The 23,297-nt window shown below is 37.6% G+C and overlaps 2 protein-coding genes across 16 annotated transcripts in view; one reads left to right on the forward strand and one right to left on the reverse strand.

Moving 5' to 3' along the window:
• gatad2ab (GATA zinc finger domain containing 2Ab) overlaps window positions 1-19,156 on the forward strand; it is a 68,703-nt gene extending 49,547 nt beyond the window's left edge. For 3 of the 15 annotated variants that reach the window (XM_087302526.1, XM_087302531.1, XM_087302530.1), the window contains 9 exons: window positions 5,162-5,291; window positions 5,439-5,567; window positions 5,681-5,752; window positions 7,620-7,739; window positions 7,816-8,013; window positions 8,192-8,450; window positions 10,538-10,947; window positions 12,733-12,949; window positions 17,331-19,156. In XM_087302526.1, coding sequence (XP_087158652.1) covers window positions 5,162-5,291; window positions 5,439-5,567; window positions 5,681-5,752; window positions 7,620-7,739; window positions 7,816-8,013; window positions 8,192-8,450; window positions 10,538-10,947; window positions 12,733-12,949; window positions 17,331-17,464 — 1,669 coding nt within the window. In that variant the 3' untranslated portion in view covers window positions 17,465-19,156. 15 annotated transcript variants of the gene reach the window in all.
• A 1,525-nt stretch (window positions 19,157-20,681) lies between these two features.
• Window positions 20,682-21,488, reverse strand: tssk6 (testis-specific serine kinase 6). The gene has a single exon (NM_001044845.1). The coding sequence runs from the start codon at window positions 21,486-21,488 to the stop codon at window positions 20,682-20,684; it is 807 nt and encodes a 268-aa protein (NP_001038310.1).
• Window positions 21,489-23,297: the final 1,809 nt, after the last annotated feature.

Consider the following 23,297-nt stretch of genomic DNA (forward strand, 5'->3'; position numbering starts at 1 on the left):
CCAAAAAGAGTCACATATTGATATAATGTTGATTTAACATCAAGTTATGATTGAATTGCCTCTTGTTATAGTTATGAAATGGTTTAATAACAAGCAGGAAATGTTCATGGGCCAATGACATCACCGCATTGAAATGGTTTATAAAACATACAGCTGTAAGATTATGTGAAAATGTAATTCCACAATTAAAAACTGCAAAGCAATCATTAGTAATTAAGTTTAAAAGTCAATATGCATCAGGCAGACAGACTTCTAGCATTCTTTATAGTTTTGTTTTCGGATTGTGTCCTTGGCAACGACCTGGGCACATGCGCTTGTGTTTAAGAACAAGAACGTGCGTGAATTCTCAGACAACTCTTTAATGCACTGCGCATAATGTCATTGTGCATTGATTTATGTTTAGTGTTATTAACTTGTTTGCCAGCCACAGAGTTACTTAAACGCATATCTTTTTTGTATGTGGCCAAATATTTGAGCAGGGAAGACCAGAGTCATCCTCTTGTTGTTTTGGAATCTGCCTCATTTTCTCACTTAGCACAGTTTGTTTAGGCATATGTGAACACTTGTGAGCATGCTCTGATCCAGGCCAAAACAGTCGACTCAAGAATGGAGATGATTGGAGCGGTTTGTTTGTGGTGAGAAAGCAATGTGACCTAACAGGACAAGACAGGCTTTACCATAACATGGAACAAGTTGTTTATATTGTGCAAAAACCAGCAACTTTTGTTTTGCTAATGCCTCAGAAAAATCGTGGAGTAAAATTAAATGAAAAATTGTCTGTCTAAAATGCCTAAAAATACCATTAAACCCTTGCTCAAAATGGTAATCTAAGTGCTAATGTAATCAAAGCCACAATAAACGCACACAACTGCTGTTTGTCAATAGCCTTGCAGGCTGTGCGCCAACATATAGCGTTGTTGCTTTTGGGTGTCTTGGGTTTGAGCCCCAGCTAATGAACCTTTGCTAATCCCATCCCTCGTCCCTGTATCTCCCTTTCCTTGCTGTCTCAGTACTGTCCTATCCCAATATACCTCAAAAAAAATTCTAAATCCTTGAGAAAGCAAACAATGTAAGATTTAATCCCCGTTTCAGAGACAAGCAGACATTCTACAGGTGTAAAACCCTCTATTTGAATAGCAATGACTTGTAGGCCTTAAAGCACTCTTTAGATCTAGGCTAGTGTGTGTCGAAACCAAAGCAACTTGGAACATCACCACTTTGACCAACCTAGCATTGTATGCATGCTACTATTTCACCAGTCTGAATTAAAACATTACAGAGTGATAAAATATGCAAGTAGTAAAAGAACTTTAGTTGTATCTAGGAACGAGAATGACTTGTAATTGTTTATCAGAATGGTTCTTATTCTGAAGGCAAAGCCTGTTTTTTTGACCAAACAAACTGGAGCCAGTCACAAACTGGCCACGTGTTTCTACCGACTTGGGGGACGGTGACATAATCCCGCTACGTGTTGTTTACCTCACTATAACCAGTCTAAAAACAAACATTGTTCATCTCAATGTTTCTCAAAGCACTTTAGAACTTTTGTTGTTGTGCACAGTTACCTGAAAGACTAGCAACTGCTAGTATTCTGATTGGTTCTTTTTGAGGAAATAAATCCCTTGATTTCATTCATCTCTGTCAGTAGCCGAGTCACTCTATTGTACACATTTTTACATGTTTGGACATACTGGGGAATGCAATGCACTTGCCATAGCGTCAGTTTTTCTTTACCCCTACTCCTACTAACCCTAAGCATAACTTGTCTCTTTTTGAGAAGAGCAGAGTTAGTATTAGAGTTTAACAAAACTTTTCTGCTCTGGAATGGTTAGAGACCAGACACTCTAAACCATGAGCATGTCAATATAAATAGTATGTCAGAAACTACTTGAACCAGTATCAGAAAGACTCCAAAACCCCAACCCTTAGACTCAATCACCACATTTTAAGAATCATTTTGTACACACAAGAAGCTGATTTCTCCATTGATCTTAGTAATGTCCTGTTATACAAGCAGCTGAAAGCCTCAATTAGATTTCCCAGCTGCCCCTGCCGACACTCTCCAGTTTGGACCTACCAATGGACGAAGCATGAAAGAGGGTGTCTTTGTTGATATGCGAGCGGCTTGCCTGCCGTGAAAGTTGAGGACGGAGTGCACACAATAGCCTGGCCGCTAGCCATCCCATCCCCCTCCTCCTCCTTGGTCCCTTAGGAGGGGCTGTAGACCCGCTCTGGGTGAAGCACTACTGTCCTTAAGAGTCGTCAACATGACACCACTCTCAGCTTTCGGTGGTTAGAGCTGATTTGCGTTTGGAGCGTGTTATGAGTCTAATCTTTCTTGAAAAATGGTTTGTTTTTGTGTTGAGTGGCATTTTGAAAGTTCTTATGGAGCTTCCTTGAGGAGTGACTCCTTTAAGTGTTTGTTTACAAAATGTGCAAATGGTGGGCGTAGGAGGACCTCTAGTGGACAGTGCAGGAAAGGTAGTTTTGGGGAAGTAGTATACACAGTGTTTTTTTTTTATACTTGAATGAGCAGCGCTTTGAATTTATACCCTTTTTTTACATGTTCAATTATAATCATCGCTTTTAAATCAGCTTTTTGTGTCTACTGTTTGTCCCGCACCGTTAGGTTGTTTAAAAAAATATCAGTAGTAATAAATGGTCACGCCATTCACGAGGTTGGTTTCCCTCAAGGTTTTTTTCCTTTACATCCATCATTTGGTAAAGTTTGTTCCTCACCATTGGCTTGCTTTGTTTGATACTTGTTAAGCTGCACATTGGTGGATTTGCTCTTCAGTGTTTGAATATCCTGCAGTGAAATATAAACCACACTGAACTGAACTAAACTTAACTTCAACTCTGAAAACTGGAATGACACATTGTCAATTTACTAGAACATTTATGTTAAGCTGCTTTGACACAATCTACATTGTAAAAGCGCTATAGAAATAAACATGAATTGAATAAAATAAATAGAGAATGTAATAATAATAATAATAATAATAATAATAATAATAATAATTAGAAGCCTCTGGTACTTAAAAATAACTTAAATGAAGTTATAAGTGATCAGTTAATAATAAATATATATGTTATAATTTAATAAGTTGTCTAATAAATTATATTATTACTGAAGAAAATGAATTGAAATAAACAAGGACAATCTTAACGTTCAATTAATTTATTTCTCTATAGGTTGTTTTCAATCATGTGGTTCTAGTGACGTGTGAAATTCAGATGGAGGGCAGGAAGTAAAAAAACTGAATGGGAGACATAGAGGAAAGTCTGTAATTTTGCGATTTATAGCATATTTCAAAGGAGATATAAATAGAAAACAAGCACATATGTTTGGCATGATGCTTATATCAAGAAGAGAACCGAGTTTTCTACTAAACTAAAAAATATTTGCATCCAGGCGGAATATACTGTATAAGCTATTACGCTACATGAAAAATACTATAGGAAATACTATAGTGTTTGGTAGCATATAATTACTTTAATTAAACTGTCGTAGTAATTATATTGTTGCTGTGGTACGCCAAAACTGTAGTAATAAACGCAATTATTCAGTAGGCTTCAGGTCTCTACGCTATAATTATACGTCATCACAATGTGCCAACATAATTTACAGTAACATTACAGTATTTATTAAAGTTTATCAGTTTACTATTAACAAAGAGTTGCACACATTATACACTTTACCATGTGGTTCAAAAACATGTTTGTTATAAATTACTATAGATTTTCCTCATGCGGGTATCTTACAGATATCACGAAATAACAGATGAAAGCATACAAAAGCGTGGACGCATAGTCTACATTATAATTTATTTATTTTTGAAAGGGGGAAAGTGCTCAACAATAATAACAGTCTAGTTTTGTTGCAAGGGTTCCATTTTTCTCTTTTTTTTTCTATCAATGAACTTGCCATCAACAAATATTCACTGCTGCTGCTGCACATATAAACGGTAAATTTATGGTTGCTTATTCCACCAAACGCCAGTAAAGACCTAGGTTATTGCAAAACAAGACGGCGATTTCATTGCAGCGATTACACGGCAGAGTACTTTATTCATATTTTCCTGGATTTTGTATGTGTGGTGGTGTTTGCATCTAATTTTTATGACACATAAAATATTTATACACATAGCTAGTCCTGTATATAATCTTTATTGGTGTTGTCAAAGGAATTATCTCGTTCAAAAAAGATTTTGTACACATGGATGCATTAAATGAATGTCTATTACATGCCGCCTTTTCTTTCTTTTTTTTCAGCCAGTTTCTTGAACTTTTCCCCCTTTATGAATAAAAACTTTTGGAAGACTTTAAAAGCTATTTTAAATTTCTTATTTTTGCTGACATAAACAACATTAAACAAATATTTTGATGTTGTGATAGCGATTTCTATGCAGAAGAATCACTTCCTGCCCTGCATCTGAGTCTCGCGCATCATCAATGACGTCATGTGATATCAACCTATAAGGAAAAATGATAAAGCCAACCAAAGGTCATATATGAGCTTTGTACAGTGCATTTAAAAATAATTAGCATCACAGAAATATAACCAAACCAAAATTACAGTGGGAAAAGGAGCTGCAGTGGTGCCAAAGCAAAGAACTAAACAAAACCAACAGCTACATAAACTAGAACATCTCCACTTAACTTACCAAAGAAAATAAAAATGTAAAAAAGAAACTGAAATCTTCAGGGAAGTTGACGCCAATAAAATATACTCCCTAAAATAATAAACAAAAATACAAAAAAGCAAAGCTTACCCACTTACCTAATGTTTCTGAACGCTTCAAAAAACTACGGTCAAAATGTATCCCGCCCGACTTGTTAATCTATTTTTTTTTTATCCCCAAAAGGAATGATAAACTTTTAAACCTTATTAGATTTACAGATTTTTGGATTAGTTCAGAGACAAGAAGGCCAAATAATTAGCCAAGATATTTTAATAGTATTATTATTGGAATAAACTTCATTGCATTGTGCGATATCATCTGAGCATTTAATTCAGACAGACCATTTTGTACATACTGGTCATAATGTATACTGCAGAAGTTCTATATACTTACAGGAGAACTCTAAATGTGGAACATAACATCAATGGGTTTTTCTTATCCCTGACCCCTCTTTCTTTTCTATCTGTCCCTCTCAGTGACATAAAGAAAGAGCGACCTTCGACACCAGATGATGATGTCATTGTTCTGTCAGACAATGAGCCTTCTAGTCCTTGTATGAATGGGGTCAGCTACACTTTTAAGAAGACTGATACTGATATGTTAATGGTAATGCCACTTTTTTTAAAAACACATCTATATCTGTCTGTCTGTCTGTCCATCTCTCTTTTTTTTCTCTAGTTGGCATTGACTATATACATCAGATTTCTTGTTTACCTCCTAATGGCACTTGTTTTTTCTCTATGATATGTGTAGAAAAGCAGCCCGGCCGAACGTACACACATCATCAAGCAGCTGCAAGAAGAGCTGCGTCTGCAAGAGGCCAAACTGGTCCTGCTGAAGAAACTCCGGCAGAGTCAGATCCAAAAAGATGCTGTGCAAAAGGTAACTTCAACAGTCATAACAATCCGACCATTAGACATAATATAACACCAAATAGTGCCATGTTAGTAAACAAGGTTATTAACCTTTGTTTTTTGACCCCTTGTGTTTTGCAGTCAAGCAATTCTGTGGCTGCTCCTCCACCTCTCGTCCGGGGCAGCATCTCGTCCACTAAAGGACCCCTACAGGTTAGTACTGTTCAGTCTATAAGAGTGATGCGCTGATGGCGGGTATATTTGCGGGCGCTGGAGGTAAATCATGGGTTGGGTAATAAAAAATACATTGATTAATTGTGGGTGGATGTAGCGGACATGGCAGTAGACCAGCAAAAAAGCAGAGAGTGGGCTAAGCAGAATGGGATGATGAGACGGCTAAAATAATGGATGAAGTGCAAGATTATTGTTCAAACTTTCAGTTAGAGGAGTCATCAGAGGAAAATCTGCTATCATTCTGGGAGAAACAAGATTGCTTATTTGCTCGACTGTAGTCCCTTGCGAGGAGAATCTTCTACATTCCTTCAACAAGTGGTGTGAGCGAACAAGTGGTGTGTTGCCTATGGTCAGTACACGATACTGTCATCTATTGGCACAACCCTATTTTACTGTCATTTAAAGATTTTTTTTTCACTGTTGAATTTATGGGGACACATTTTCTTTGTATTGGGAGCACTGACCACGTAATGATGCTCAGGAAAAAAAAATTTAATACAGGGCTCGAAAATGCATTCTTGGTAGCACCGGTGCTCCTAAATTAAAAAATTTAGGCGCACCAGACAAAATTTAGGCGCACTCCCTGCAAAGGGAGCGCAATTATGAAGATCGTTAAACTGAACTGTAAAAATACTTTGAAAGCAAAAATTACAAAAAAGCAAAAGCAAACAGTTTTTTTGTTTTTTTTAATCATTCCAAATTTAAATGTTAGAATGTTTTAAATGAATAGGGCATAGGGGGATGACTGGGAATAGAACAAAACCAGGAACTATGCTTCCAACTACAGCTCCAGAGGTGTAGTTGGAAACAAACAAGTTTGACACGGAGTTTGCGAATATGTGCTGGAACGATGGATTTGGGAAATGCCAAATCAACAAACTATGTTTTTAGCAGTGGAACTTGCGACCTTAGTTGGCTAACAATGGTTTTCAGAAACGCAACCCTGGTCAGTACACTGAAATGTCACTTTAAAAACACAATATTTATCTGCACACATGTGGTATTATAGTCCACCATTGTTTTGCTCTGCAAGTACTTGTAGAGCAACTTGTAGAGTACTTGCTAGCCGGCAGCTAGCTCTCTGCAACTCTCACATGGTCGCCCACTGAAGCTAAGCAGGGCTGTACCTGGATGGGAGACCACTTGGGAAAGCTAGGTTGCTGCCGGAAGTGGTGTTAGTGAGGCCAGCAGGGAGCGCCCAACCTGCGGTCTGTGTGGGTCCTAATACCCCAGTATAGTGACGGGGACTCTATACTGCTCAGTGAGCGCCGTCTTTCGGATGAGACGTTAAACCGAGGTCCCGACTCTCTGTGGTCGTTAAAAATCCCAGGATGTCCTTCGAAAAAGAGTAGGGGTTTAACCCCGGCATCCAGGCCAAATCTGCCCACTGGCCTCTGTCCATCATGGCCTCCTAACCCTCCCCATATCATGATTGGCATATCATCACTCTGTCTCCTCTCCACCAATCAGCTGGTGTGTGGTGTGTGGTCTGGCGCAAAATGGCTGCCGTCGCGTCATCCAGGTGGATGCTGCACACTGGTGGTGGATGAGGAGATTCCCCCCCATTGTGTAAAGCGCTTTGGGTGCCCAGAAAAGCGCTATATAAATGTAACAAATTATTATTATTATTATTATTATTAGATGTCAGTATACTAAACACATTAAACAGTACATGTCATATCTGCATTTTCCCCAAATTGCAGTTTTGTTGTTTAGATGGAAGCAATAATTGTATCGTTTACAAAAATGTGTGTAGTTCCACAAAATGGCATTGTTGTGTAAGAATTGTCAAAACCATTAAAAACTGTGATGTAAACACTCCTTTGAATGCATATGTTGTTTTCAGGTCTCCAACCGAAACTCAGGGACAGTCATTCCTCCTCCTCTGGTTCGAGGTGGAGCGCAGGTCTCTAAGCACAGCACCCATAACACTGTAGTCATGCCACCTTTAGTCAGAGGCTCACAGGTATGCACAGCTACAGCTTGATTCCTCACTAAAAGTCATTTAATTTTTAAATTAATGTTTGGTGTTTGTGTTAAAGCCCATTGCTGTGACCCCACAGCAGATCGCTACTTTACGGCAGCAGCAGCAGCAGCAGCACTCGGGTTCCGGTCCTCCTCCTCTACTTCTGGGCACAAGAACATCTGTACCCACTGTGCAAGTGCAGGGCCAGAGGATCATCCAGCAAGGCCTGATCCGTGTGGCCAGTGTAGGCAATGCAAACGTCCTGGTCTCTCAGGTAAATCACTTACATGATCAAATCAAATCAATTTTATCATCACATCAGTCATCATAGCACACGTGCTGCTGATGATGTGATAATAAAAGTCATTTGATTTGATTTTGCTTATTTATTTTTTACAGTATAATTAATAGATGCTGCAGATCTAAACTTTCCATCTGTTTCGAACATCCAGGCCTCTTCAACTGGTTTGAAGACCTCTCAGTCTGGTTTGGGCAGCAGCTCTTCCAATGCCAATGACTCTCCTGCTAGCCGACAGGCGGCTGCTAAGCTTGCTTTACGGAAACAGCTGGAGAAAACCCTGCTTGAGATCCCACCTCCTAAACCTCCAGCGCCAGAGCTCAATTTTCTGCCCTCAGCAGCCAATAATGAGTTCATTTACCTGGTTGGGCTTGAAATGGTCGTCCAGAACCTGCTAGACACGCTGGCTAAAAGTGAGTACAGTCTCATAACACGCAGTGTTGTCAGAAGTATTAATTTCTATAGCTTCTGGTACTGACATTTAAAAAAAAGTGACGTTATCAGAATTTTCGGCTTTCTTTGTGAGCACTGTTGGGTAGATTTTTCAACACCTCTGATTCTTAAAATCAATTTTAAATTCTTAAAATGTCCTTGAAAAGTCTTAAATTTACTAAAACATTGTGTTGTACGTCTTAAATCTTTTTTAAAAAAGGTATACATTATGGTTTGATCAAGTATAACTACCTGATCTGGCCAACACCCATCCAATCACCAACAATTCATCTCAATAAAACTTTTAACTTTTTATTTAATAATGTAATTTTTAAAACTCTATTTACCATAATGGTTGACTTATTTTCCTTACCATTTGTTCAAAAGTACTCGGTGTACTAAGTGTATTTACTGCTGAGGACACTGACCTGGACAGGCTGTTGTTGTTATAGTTTTTTAATAACCTTTAAAACATTTTTCAAGAAAGGTTATGTTGAACAAAAGTGTATGTATACAACTAGGGCTTGCTTGTTTTGACACACTATTTAAAACATTTTGCTGGAAATCCATTTTTGATCACTTGTTTGGAAAACTAAGTATAAATATGACTAAAATCAGTATCAGTAATTGTCTACTTTAATTGTAAACATTGGTGTTCTTCTGTCTGGTGCAGGCTGTGGCAGCCCTAAAAACCATTTAATGTTGTGATATTTGGAATAAAAAGAGTGTAGAAGCGGAAACCTTAACACAATTTTATGTAGATTTGCAACTTTTAGGATTTACAGTGGAAATCCATATTTATAATCACTTGTTCGCTAAACTAAGATACAGTGGCACCCACATATAATACATACACACAAAAACATTTCTATACAAATTATATTGCCCATAATTCATCTTAATAAAATTGCACCTTATTCCATACTATTGTTAAAATCAATAGCATAATCAAAAGCAGTATATACATGTACATTTTCGAAAGAAATACACAAGTTAATCAGTAGATTGGATAATGTAAGTTTTTTTAATGTTTTTTTGCGGGTGCAGATTCTGTGTGTAAGTAAAATTTTAAGTACTGTACCCTTTCCAAAGGGTAACTAGCACAACGAAAGGATACCAAAAGGTGAAGCCAGACACACAGCTAAACACTATTGGTTTACAGAGAAACATCACTAGCCTGTGCACAAGCCAGGAGTATTAAACAAAGGACAAGCCATTCTTAAATACACAGCCGAGACAATATATCGTAATACTATATACTAATAATAACGAGCCATCTGTCGTATGTCCTGTTGTTGTTTACGAGGCCGTCTAAAAGCGCGAGCAGTTTCACTTTCTCCAGAGAGCTCTATTTGCTGAAATAACAAAAAAAGCCCAAAAAACATAGAGCAAATGATTCTTTCAGCAACCTAAATCATAAACAAACTGCCATATTTAATTATTATCATCGCATTTTGGACTATTATGGACTCAGAATAATAAGATGTTCACGTTGCATGTGCTTGTGAAGAATAAAAATGAGATGTTCGTGGTGACTGTGTGTGTTTTGTATCATTTATGAAAGCCTAAATGTATGTTTTGGGTATTTTTGTTTTTGTAATGGGTTGCTTTCAGAGACTCTGAGGCTTCATATGTGTTATTTTATATAATCGCAGACCTCACAGTAGGTTACTTCTCATCATTTATCTGCAGCCATAATCAAATCATGTTCATAGAAAGGTTAGTTAATAACATTTATACACAAGTCAGCCTATATGTGCAAAAAAAATGACCACCGGTACAGCTTTTAACATTTTCTTGAGCGAGAATGACGTCGACTGCAACTTTGTCGTACACCATGCCTACCAAGAGGGCACCATTAGTACTCTATGGCAGTGAAAACACAAGCCTGATAAAGGTGGCCCGAACTGAATCGCACCATTCAATGAAAACGAGTAACAAAGGCGCTTGTTTTGAAATGGATGGTACTTTAAAAAATCCTTGAATCTGCTGTTGATCAAAGAGTGGGATCCCTGTTTATGTATTATGAAACTTTACAATCTATAACAATACCATGTTTTTGCTCCAGGTAAGCATCAACAGAGTGATTCTGCTTCCAACACGGCACCCAAGGAACCCTTCACATGCGCCCAGTGCCAGACGGACTTCACCTCTCGCTGGAGGCAGGAGAAGAACAACGGCTCTATCCTGTGTGAGCACTGCATGAGCTCCAACCAAAAGAAGGTGCTGAAGGCCGAGCACACCAGCCGACTGAAGGCTGCCTTCGTCAAAGCCCTGCAGCAGGAGCAGGAGATCGAGCAGCGCATTCTGCAGCAGGCCGCCTCACCCAAGACCACCACCACCTCCTCTTCATCCTCCTCATCCTCGCCCGTTATTAAAGCCGAACACGTGCTGGTGTCGCCGCAGTATAAGCAGGTGCGCGCGTCACTGCCCCAGCAGACCAACAGGGGTCACTACCACACCACAACCATCAAGCAGGTAAAGGACACTCATACTTTGCCTTTTGTTTTTCTGGTATTTCACATTTCCAAAATCTATCTGTCCTTCCTTCCATCCATCCATCTTTCTTTTCTTTTTTCTATTCTTTTTTCTTTTTCCTTTTTCTTTCTTTTTCCTTTCTTTCTTTTTTCTTTTATTTCTTTTTCCTTTTTCTTTCTTTCTTTCTTTCTCTTTCTTTCTTTCTTTCTTTCTTTATTTCTTTCTTTCTCTTTCTTTCTTTCTTTCTTTCTTTCTTTTTCTTTTTTCTTTCTTTGTTTTTCTTTCTTCTTTTTCTTTCTTGTTCTTCTTTCTTTTTCTTTATCTTCGCTCATCTTTTTTTATTTCTTTCATCCTTTAAAAAAAAAAACAGATGGCAAATTGTTGGGAAATTTTGCACAAAATGTGTCTGATCCTCTATCTTGGCAACATTCTAGTCTCTACATTGAGAGGTTCACTGATACTTTTTACAAAAATAAAACCAGATAATCTGTGGGTCATGGAGAGTAGTACATTTTTTTTTACCACTTGATTAAACAATAAGTCATAGCAGAGCCAGGCAGAATCTGTTGAAATGTTCTGCTATTTCTGCACAGAATAAAAAATAAATAACTCATTGGGTTAACTCAATTTTCATTCTATACATTTGTTTAGAACCAGCAAAAAAAAACTATTTACATTTACATTTAGTCATTTAGCAGACGCTTTATACAAAGCGACACAATTAAATGCAGTTGAGTTGGTCTAACAACATTTTATCAAATAAAAGTTTAAATACATTTGTATATCTATTTCATTTAAGCTCAAATGTCTCACAATAAACTTTATGGTCAAACGCTGCAAAAAATGCATGTCAAATGACTGATAATTAAATTAAGCTGCCAACACCCAAAGTATGGGTGCTTCTGCAAGGTGGTAATCAGAAAACTCAAAGCATTACATGAAAGTTTTAAAGTGAAGATTAAACTCTATCAAGTCTTTCTATTAACTTTGAACACGTATTATTACTTCTATTGTTAACATTTCCCTCTTTTAATTCAATCCCATGCAAAGCAAAACCAGGAAGTTGAACCAACACAATTCCTTCATGTTGTCCCAACACAAAATGCTTAAGTTAACTTATTGGTTTACAAATTTAAGTGGACTGAACATAAAACAAATAAATTGGCCAAAGATATGACAAGAATTGTGTTGTTTCAGCTCATTTTAATAGGTAGTTTGAACAAACAGCAGTAATCTGAATGATTTGGCAGTGTTGTAACTAAAAATAAAAGTTACTTATTTCAGGTTTTAAGTTTACAATGCAAGTCCTATTAGATCCATTTGTTTAGTAAACAAAGCAAGTGTATGAATGCAAGTGTATGGGTGTTTCTCAGTGTTGGGTTGGCAGGGCATCCGCTGTGTAAAACATATGCCGGATAAGTTTGCAGTTCATTCCACTGTGGCAACCCCAGATTAATAAAGGCACTAAGCTAAAAAGAAAATGAATGAATGAATGAAACATGTTGGTAAATTAATTCTATCAACATTTACATATTACACAATATTAGTTCTGAAAAAATTTATGTAAAAAACTGAACAAATATACATTTACGCAAGTCAATAAAAAGACTCAACAGTGGGCTAAAAATCTGTGGATTTCTACATGCTCAGATTCCGTGTGGACATCTTCTATGCACAAGTTATTGTCTTTTTCTGTTTTATCGCCGGTTGTGAACAATGTTACTCTCTCTAATTAGGATTTCATGAATCAAAAGTGTACTTCACGTGGCACGTTTTCCTCCTCAGACTCCAGGCCAGCTGTCCCGCACCGTGCAGCAGGTGGTGAATGCGGGCGCACGTGTGAGCCACAGCTTCTCCACCTCCTCTCAGCTCCAGAACGCCGCCACGGCCGCCGCGCTGGTCAGCAGGCCAGGTAAGCATGCTGTGAGGGCAGGGGAAAAGGGCACCAGCAGCAGCAAAGCCACCACCAATACCTGGAGGAAACAGAACAGCGGCACCACAGGTAGATGACGCCTACTTAACAAAAACAACAAAACTGCCCCTTCCTGTCTCCTCTTTTCCTGTATCCTGCCACCGTAATTAGCGTATATTGATTGCAAAGGGCATGAAACTGGGCAGAGGTGCCACTGTAGCAGAGTATAACCCACTATAGGTATAGGTAAACAATAGTTTAGCCTGTTCTGACATTTTCCCCCACATTTCCAAAGATTTCTGAAACAGAAGCTACTTTTAGCTGTTTTGTTAACTTACTAATGCATTTATTTTTACGTTTGACATGGTTTTGGCTTGTTTTAGCTTCATTTATTTCTAATATATTTTATTTTTTAGTTATTAACGATCAACTTTGTTACCATCATTAAAGGTTTATTACAGTGCAGTGCCAGTTGTTGAAGGGAAAAATGTTTTGCATCATAAAAAGAAGTGTAATTTTACGTTGTCATTGCGTAGTTCTATTATAATATAACAATTATGTTATTATTAAGAAATCCTTTACCTATTACCATCGTAAATCTTCATTTAATAATGACTAATATTTATAAATGTTTTTGTTTTATATCATAATTTATTTTTGATATTAGATATATTGAATTGAATGTGGTAGTTTTTTGTTTTAAAGCACATAATTGCTACGTGATTTTACAATCAGGTGGGCTACTAGTATCAACATAAACACAAAAAAAAGACAAACAAAAATAAAGGAGAAAAAAGCATGATTATTGTTTATCACAATTTTTTTCAACTCTTTATTTTTTTTTTTATCTTGCTTTACTACATATATCCAAACAGAATACCTTAAATTCTTCAACCCGGTTATGATTTGCAAGTTAAACCACTGAAAAAATACGAATGGTACTAGGGCTGCATGATATTGAAAAAAATTGCGAAAATTTTTTTTTACGATATATATTGCCATTATTGCATATATAATTTCATTAGATGAAATAAATAGTCTGTTTAGAAAGATTTCATAATTTTCGATACCTTGAAATGATTTTGTGAGGCAGTACATCTACATAAAATATAATAAACCAATCACAAACAACGAGAAATCTAGTAAGCAACAATACTGTAAAAATAAAATATACAGTGCTTTATCATTTTCTGGATGTCTATCAATATTTTGATACACACATTTAATGTAAAATAGTCTTCATCGTAAATGTATATATTAGGCATGGGCCAGTATAAGATTCTGACCGTATGATAACCTTGGATAAAAATATCACGGTATTGTGAGTACTGCTCCAAAAAAAGTCCCCCCCATTAAACACTATTTTTTATTTTACTAGAAACATTTTAAATATTTTGAAACAGTAGCTTTTGATGTGGAGGTTCCATTTCTGCTGGAGATATGGTTGCCCTAAAAAAAACTCAATAAAATAGTTGTGAAAAACATACAAAACAGACAAAGAAATTACATAGTTGAAGTCAGAATTATTAGCCCCCCTTTGAATTTAGTTTTCTTTTTAAATATTTCCCAAATGATGTTTAACAGAGCAACAAAATTTTCACAGTATGTCTGATAATATTTTTTTTCTTTTGGGGAAAGTCTTATTTGTTTTATTTAGGCTAGAATAAAAGCAGTTATTAATTTTTAAACACTATTTTTAGGTCAAAATTATTAGCCCCTTTAAGCTACAGTATATATTTTTAATAGTTTACAGAACAAACCATTGTTATGGAATAACTTGCCTAATTATCCTTACCTGCCTAGTTAACCTAGTTAAGCCTTTAAATGTCACTTTAAGCTGAATGCTTGTATCTTGAAAAATATCTAGTCAAATATTATTTACTGTCATTACAGCAAAGTTATTAAAACTATTATGTTTAGAAATGTGTTGAGAAAATCTTCTCGCCGTTAAACAGAAATTCGGGAAAAAAATAAACAGTGGGGCTAATAATTCTGACTTTAACTGTATACCTTCTGAATGGTACAGTATAACAGAAAACGTTGACCGTTTTAAAACCTTGACTTTTCCAAACCTCGGTAAACCTTGAAACCGGTTATAATCCCACGTCTATAATATAAATATAAATATGCAGTTAATCTTTCTTTAGGTTAGAAATGTAATCTTGTATGTCTGAATATTTTTATACTGAATTAACAGATAAAAACACAAATAAATAATAAATGTTTTGGAAAGTTTATGGTTAAACATTGCAATATGTTCTCAAACAAAATTTCAAATCATGATGCTGCGTTCACACCAAACGCGGCACGTGCATCAAGCGCGAGTGATTTACATGTTAAGTCAATGCAAACGCGCGAATAGACATCCTGCGGCGCAAATGACGCAAATTGCGCGAATGGCGCGGGGCGAATTGAGCGTTTTGCGAGTTTGACGTGCTTAACGAGCGTTTCGCGCGAATCTCTTGATTTCGAAAATCTGAACTTCAGCGTATATTCGCGCCGCGTTAACCAATCAGAAGCTTGCTCTTGTGGGGGCGTGATTGTGACGTAGAACCTGTTGTTGGTGTTCCGAGGGAAATCCTCCAGCCTTCACCGACAACAGTTCATCAAACTCGGCTTGTCTCAGTCTGAAGCACCGCTGAAAGCCTCTGTCATCCAGGTTAAGTTTCTGGAGGAGTTTATGAGCTCACAGAGCTGGATGCACCTCTGAAAGCATGTAGTGGACTCGGACACGACCCTAAACGTATCGACGCTGTTTTTCAGGCCCCGTTTACACTAGTGCGTTTTAGTTTTAAAACGGCGTTGTAGAATGAAAACGATCCGCGTCCACACTCGCGTTTTACCCAGCGTTTGTAAACAGCTCTCCGTCCATACCAAAACGCTGAAAACGCACATCACGTGACCACACACACACTCTCGGGCAAGCGCTCCAGCATTTCTACCCAGATGAGAGCTCTGCTTGTCGGACTGCTCATCAAGCATCTCCCGCTGGATCTAATCTCACTATATTTGCTAAACGTGATATTTCATTCATGTTGTTGTCTTTATCTAACGACATAGGCCAATTCCCTGACTTTGGTCATTGGAATCTATTAAGTAACTTGTTCACGGGTAACATGTTTTGGTTAAGCGCAAAGATAAGTTAATGATTAATCCAGGTACATTGACTGATCGCTTGCCTTTATTTCCTACAATGTATAAACTTATTGTATGTTATACTTTTATAATTATCGATTATTAAAACTGATATTCAGCAAAAGAGAGGGTGCGTTTCGTATTTTCACTGACATTGAAAGGAGGCAGTTGTTATCGGCTCCGTTTTGTTATAAATATCCACACAGTGAAGATGACGCTCATATATACAGCACGGCGCCTCAACATTTCTGCTGTCTGTTAAGTTGCTAATATTAAAAAGAAAATAGGCAGTTCCTTAAATCATGTATACATTTTATTGTTGAGAAAGTGAAACAACGTAGCCAGGGTGATGTGAATGAAGTTATAAAGTACACTGTTCCCTTTGAAGATTTACCCGTGTCCTCGGTATGTTTTCCATATCAAACTGAAAAGGGCGAGACTGCAGCCTTGATCAAACTTGCGAAGTCTTAACTTGCAAGAAGAGGATGCGAGACTGAACTGTGTGTGGGCTACTTAATATTGAGGAAAAGCCCCAATCAGATAGGCGAACGTTTGCAGCCCCGCCTCCGTTTTCAGATGTCTCCGTCTTGCCCCATCCACACTGAGACGGAGCAGCAGCGTTTTAGAATGAAAACGGCCTTTCCAGCGTTTTCAAAAAGCTCCGTTTTTGGCGCTCGAGAACTCCGGCGTAGTGTGGACAGATGGCGTAACCGTAGCAAAACTTATGCGTTTTCAAACTAAAACGCACTAGTGTAAACGGGGCCTCAGTCTTCATAAAGCACATAAACACTGTTATTTTCTTCATAAAATCCATGTTAGCCATTCAGCTATGAAGCTAGAATTTCGGGCAGACAGAAGCCTTGCCCATCACGCGAATCCGCGTCTGTTCTGAAGTGTATTTGACACGCGAATGAAGCGGGGTTTGACGCGCGAATGAAGCGAGTAAACTCATATGTTCACGCGGCTATTTACGTGCGAATAGCGCGATTTATCCGCGCGTTCCACGTCTGGTGTGAACACAGCATGAGTGTTTTAAAAGTGTTTTTCAAATTCTGATACAGATTTAGCATTGCAGATCCAGCAATATGACTATTTCATATGCGCACATTGCGATAATCGATGCTGAAATGATATATTGTGCAGCTCTAAATGGTACATTCGTTTTCTTAATAACCAAATTTAGGTATAATGACAAATTAGCAACAGTGCTAGTTGAACTTAACCCTGTTACCTTGCTATCACACTCTTCAAGCAATCTTTATTCAGAAACACCATATAGTTAAATCTCTTTTAAATATAAAAGAGTATATAACCACTTCACAATCTCTCCCGGCAGGTGTCACCATGGCTTATGTGAACCCCAGTCTGTCCGTGCACAGGACGACGTCTCCGGTGGACCGTCAGAGAGAGTACCTCTTGGACATGATCCCTTCCCGCTCCATTTCCCAAACGGCAAACACATGGAAATAATGCTCCAATGAAAAGATTCTCTCAGTTATAATTCTGTCTTTTTGGACGTTCGGTCGGTTTTCGGTAACAGACAACCTGCCGTTAAGCAATAATAAAATGTAAAAAAGGAAAAAAGAAAAAAAAAGAAAAAAAAGCTATATTTTCTCTCCATCTCTCCTTTGTTCCGAGACCCTTAGTTTGTACAGTCACAGGTAAGACCCCATAGGTTAACTAATGGAGGAGCTGTACCAGGATCAGTGAGCAAGGAGAAGCAAGGACCTTTTCTTCAGGCCTTCGAATGAATCCATCTACTGAATCCCTCCATTACCCAACGGGCTTTAGCTATCTAATACACATCCGCAGCGATGACCCTCAATTTACGGAGAAATTGCTCCATCAAGTGAAACTAAAGCCTCCATTAGGCGTTTTTAGAAGCTCGTGGACACTTGGGATGGAGGACACAGGACCGTGGAGTTCCTACAAGACGCTAGAGATTGTTTTATGACCTTTCAGTGGACCATCTTTACGCTTTATCTACCCGCAGCGTCTCTTGAACAGATACGGGAGTTTATGTTTGTGTTTTTTTTTTCCGTTTGTTTGTGTTTTTTAGCTTCACTGTGGACTCATTCCACCCTTTTGGAAATGGCCTTTTTTGAAAGGCCGCGAGTTTAAGAAATTGTTATTTGTCGTTGAGGTGGTTATACATCTGCTGGTGTAGTGTGTATTTTTAAATAATTTGGGTTGTTTTCTTTTCTTTGTAAGCTTATAAAAGACATTTAACCAAGAATTGTGCATCAGGGATGGTTACAGAGATGGACATAACTAACATAAATAAGCAGCAGCCGCAACAGGACTACTAATAGATCATCGTCTTTCTTTTTTTCTTTTTGTTTGAGCGATTTGATGATAGCTCTTTTTTTATTTTACAGAAACAAGTTACGCATTTAGTTACCATTGTGATGTGCTTCCCCTTTAGGCTTTCTCGCAGCAGCATCTAGGCATTATTTGGATGTTGTGTTATTTATAAATGTCACTTTAGATGAAGGATATCCCCATAGCTCCTTCCCAAATAGATTAAGAAGGTTGTGAATTGGAGATCGGACTGTGTTTAGGGTGTTTGAATGCTTCAAAATGTCCTGTCTTCGATCCTGTTGGAAGTCATGGCTTAATCGTTCCTTAAAGGAAATTCTGGGATTGAAAGCATTACTGCTTATTGAATGTAGCACAGGATCTTAGCTAAATGAACTTAAGTCCTACCTGTTAGGTGGTGGTCATGTTGTTGTTTTTTTTTGTTTTTACCATCTTTCGTTTTGCTTTCATCTGATTTGATTCGCTAGGAGTATGCTCTGGATTTTTGCTGAGCAGTTATGTATGTTATAAATGACAGCTCGGATCACTTAGTCAAAACAGTCCAACGAACGTGTCAATCGATTCGATCTTTTCGATTCCCCTCTCTCGGTCGGCGATCTTAAAAGCCTGTGGAAATTTTTTTGGTCACAGATACCCCGTTTTTTTTTTTTTTTTTTAATGCTGTTCTGACTACTGCCTGCTGCTGACAACTAACACCATTCCATTTCCCCCTCGGATGCTGCCGTCGTTTATTGTGTAGCATCTCTTTTATGAATTGTAAAAAAAAAAAAAAACCTTTTTTTTTCATCTGTTTCTGCTCTATCAGTTAATAATTATAATAAAAACTAATTTTAACCTGTTTCATCTGACGTGTGGGTGTGTTTTGAGTGTAAATTGCATTTTGCAAAATGGTGGGACACAATTTAATCAGGTTTCAAGTGTTTGAAAGGATGTGAAGTAGCCTAGTCAGGGTGGATGACAGTAAGTTTTATGTGAATGAAAATGTAATAGGTTATTTATTTTTAGAGGAATACAATTTCTCCCGTCTACTGGCTGCTCTATCAAATGGTTGACCATGTTTTGACTGTTGTAAATAATGACTGTTGAAGTCATTTAAAGAATTGTTTAACCTCTTAGGGCTTGAGCGTCAACATACGTGGACAGGTCATTTGAGCTTTTATGTGGCTACTTAAAATACTTTGAATGTTGTATATTTTGTTACTGATAGTCATCCTGCAACTGTTTTGCAGCATATGAAATGTCCCAGACCCTATTTTTAACTGTCCAAAATGGGAAAAATTTTTGGTTTTACTCTCTGACAGTCAAAGAAAGTTAAAAAAAAATAAATAATTCTATGTTATATATGCATTAAAAACAGCCAGGAAAAAGTGTTTTATGTAAATTCGGACCACGAGTCCACATATATGGACATCATTTTTCTCTAAAAGTACATATTAAAGGATGATACATACATAGGTTTTAATCTAATTAGATTCCAATGAGCCCAAATAGCAAAGAGAAATAAAAAATGCATGTACAAAAACACCCTGGGCCTTAAGATGGTTTACACGGTTTGGTTAAACATGGTTAAATAATGGTTTCTTCCAGTGGTTCCCAACCTTTTTTTGCCTGAGACCCCCTTTTCCCCCAGAAAACATTGTATGGCACCCCTGCACATTTAATATTATCACTCACATGGTTTGCAGTAAGGATGACAAAAAATTTGTTTTCGAACAAACGGTTTGTTTATTAACTGTCTAGATATGTTTATGCACAAATAATAGCCTAATGTAAGTTCTAAAAGTAAAACATCAGTAGGCCCTTTGATTTGTAACTGAAAAATGTAAGCCTTTGGCCTTTTAAATTGGCCCTATATTATTTGCCAATTAGGTGCCATTTTTTTCCATCTAATTTTGGGCATGTAAATTCTTTTTCTATGGGCTCAAAAATGCCATGGGCTTGTTGCAATATTAAAGATGAGTCGTCTGCAAATGTCATTAATTCGGCCTCTTGCATTCATTAGCAAGAAATTTGGCGCAGATAATGCATTGTTGCTGGGTCAGGGATTCTTTGGGAAAAAAATGGAATAAAACCAAAGTTCTGGTAACTGTCTTGGTATTTTCCACATTTCCTGTTTCCTATATTGCTAGTGCTGCAACCCGAAATGTGTGCCGCTCTTTATTGAGACTCTTTATTGTGGAGGACGAATTACAAATTTGTCAATTGTTTTGGTCAACCAGGATGGTCAAATGATCTAAGGCAACATGATCGCCCCCCCCGACCAAATATAAAATATAAATGTAAACTCAAATATACAGACACACCATTCCAACATGAATAGATTTTATTAATTTGCAATCCAACACATGGTTTTATGAGTTCTTGTGCTTTAGCTCTGCAGCCAAGAATGTCCGGCCACCTGTTGAATAGTTGGCCTTGTGGAAGGATTTGTCTGGAGCAGAGTTCTGATAAACACCCGGCATGGTTCCTCAACGGCGACATTACTTGGATAATTCAATGGTCTCTGCTGAAGAAGGCGAAGTCGTCTGACGTTGGTTTCATCGTATGGCATTGTTCCAGTCACCATGACATACAGAATCACCCCAAGGCTCCATACGTCATACTTCTTTGGATCATACGGCGTTCCTGTGATGACCTCCGGTGGAGTGTAGGCCCGAGATCCACAGAAGGTATGACTGAGCTCTGAAGGGTCTTCAACGAATCGAGCAAAGCCGAAGTCTGCAATCTTAATTTTCTCATCGGCTGTTAACAGTATGTTTTCACACTTCAGGTCTCGGTGGACAATGTTCATCTGGTGGAGGTAGTTGATAGCGCTGACCATCTGCGCAAACATGGTTTTACTTAGGTCTTTAGGAATATGATGGACCTCATGTATCTTCTGAAGGAGATCTTTCTCCGCAGCCTCCATCACGATGCAGAGTCGCTTTCCCGCCACCTCAATGCATTCGAACATTTGGATGATGTTCTCGTGATTCACCCGTCTCAAAACCGCCAGTTCCCTTGGGAGAAACTTCTGGATGAAATCCGCAGAGCCCCTCATGCGGTCTACAATTTTGATAGCCACCTTACAGCAGTGCTTCTGCGAGGTGGCAAGCTTGACTCGAGAAAAGGAGCCTTCACCAATTGAGGTGAGGAAAGTGTAGCCCATGCCTTTCAAAACGTTGTTAATAGACATTTTGTCTCAACAGATGTATGCTACAATCTCAGGAGAACTGTCAAGCTTGAGTTTGCACTGCATTCCTCACCCATGTCATAAGAATGTGCATTCTACTGTGTTCTTTAAGCATTCTATTCTATGATGTCATCATAGATCATTCTACAGGTTAAGAATGTTGGAAGCAGTAATTTAGGCCTCTGTTATCTGTACTCAATTATTTAATCACAATTAATGCATAACATGGACCTATTTCCACCTTTTATTAGCATTTTAAGCGATCTGATCAAGTGGTCAGCTGAAATGCTTAACCTGGTCCATGGTGTTAACAAGCACTCAAATGTTTGAGTCATTTGATCAAATGAGTATTTACACTATGAAATCAATCCACTCAAGTGTTTTTGACTTAAAAGCTCTCTGTTTTAGACCCCGTTTACACGTGCCTTTAGTGTCCTCTTGTGTTCAGATTAATGAGAACAATAATAACAGATGAAAATGAACGTGATGTTGGTTTCTGCCTCGGAGTAAAATATATAGGAGAGTGTAACTAGTCTAGATCCACATATATAGATCTTTATTGTTTGCAGTACAACTCAATGTTAAACTCTTTCATACTTTTAAACTTTGTTAAAAAGTAGTAATTACAATCCTAAGCCTATTTTAATGTATATAAAACGAATAATTTTGCTTTACATTTGCCTGCTTTGCTTAAAAAATAACAAAGTAACAAATTTGTTACTTCAAAGCGACTTAATATTGTATTTTTCATTCATTAATTTTCTTTTTGGCTTAGTCAATAATAAATAATAGAGTTGACTCTAGAGTGATTGAGGTGAGTTTCATGAATGGAACCTTCCTGACTAAAGATATATAAAGATATAAGTAAATAGATTGACTTACAGTCATACAGATATTAAGTATGTGTGGTTTAGTTTAAAACAGCAACAATTTTGTGTTTCATTTACCCTGTTTAAAACCCAACAAAAAGGCTAATTTTAGGCTACACTTAATAAAATGTTTCATTTATTTGTAAATCTAGTGTTTTTAAACGTACACATAAAATAATAATTTTACGTTTTAATAAACTAAGACCTTTTATTTATTTATTTATGTCGACTGAGAATGCTAATAAAAGTCTATGAGAGGGTGCATTTTGCGGCAGAGGTGTGTTTCTCGGCATAACACCGGAGCACCCGGAGGAAACCCACGCGAAGTCCACACAGAATGCCAACAGACCCAGCTGAGGCTCGAACCAGCGACCTTCTTGCTGTGAACATTGTAATATGTTACTTTAAAAGTAACTTTACCCAACACTGCCGGTAAACACTTTCCCTCACACCAACCGTTTACGTCTTTCATTTTGTCTGAGCCTGGAAACGGTCTTCTCCGCGTGATCGGATTTCAGAGCGACCAAAATGGTTCTTCAGTCGTTTAAAATGTGAAAAAGTCGTTCAATATTAGCGATAATCGCTTTCACAGATATCTTAATAGTATAAATACCAATATGTTAAGTAAAATCACATCTTATGGAGTCTTTTGGTGTTATTGTGACGTCATAACACTTTCATCAGGATTATAGTGAGTACTGAAATTATATTCTTCATTACTTTAATTAGTTGCATGTTTGGGTATATATCTCAAACTCAAGCCTAATTTACTACGTTTATTTCCCCAACAGAATAACTTTATGCCTGCAGAGACGCGATATGACCTCTAAACGGCAGTGTGGCGCTAATTTATATCACTCTCCATTAATCCAGTTTAGAACACTTTACATTATGTAAAACATTGCTTGTTGCTCGTTTCAAATGCAAATGAACTAAACCCTGC

This window comes from Danio rerio, chromosome 22, assembly GCF_052040795.2.
Source record: "Danio rerio strain M-AB ecotype USA chromosome 22, GRCz13ab, whole genome shotgun sequence".
NCBI classification, from domain to species: Eukaryota; Metazoa; Chordata; class Actinopteri; order Cypriniformes; family Danionidae; genus Danio; species Danio rerio.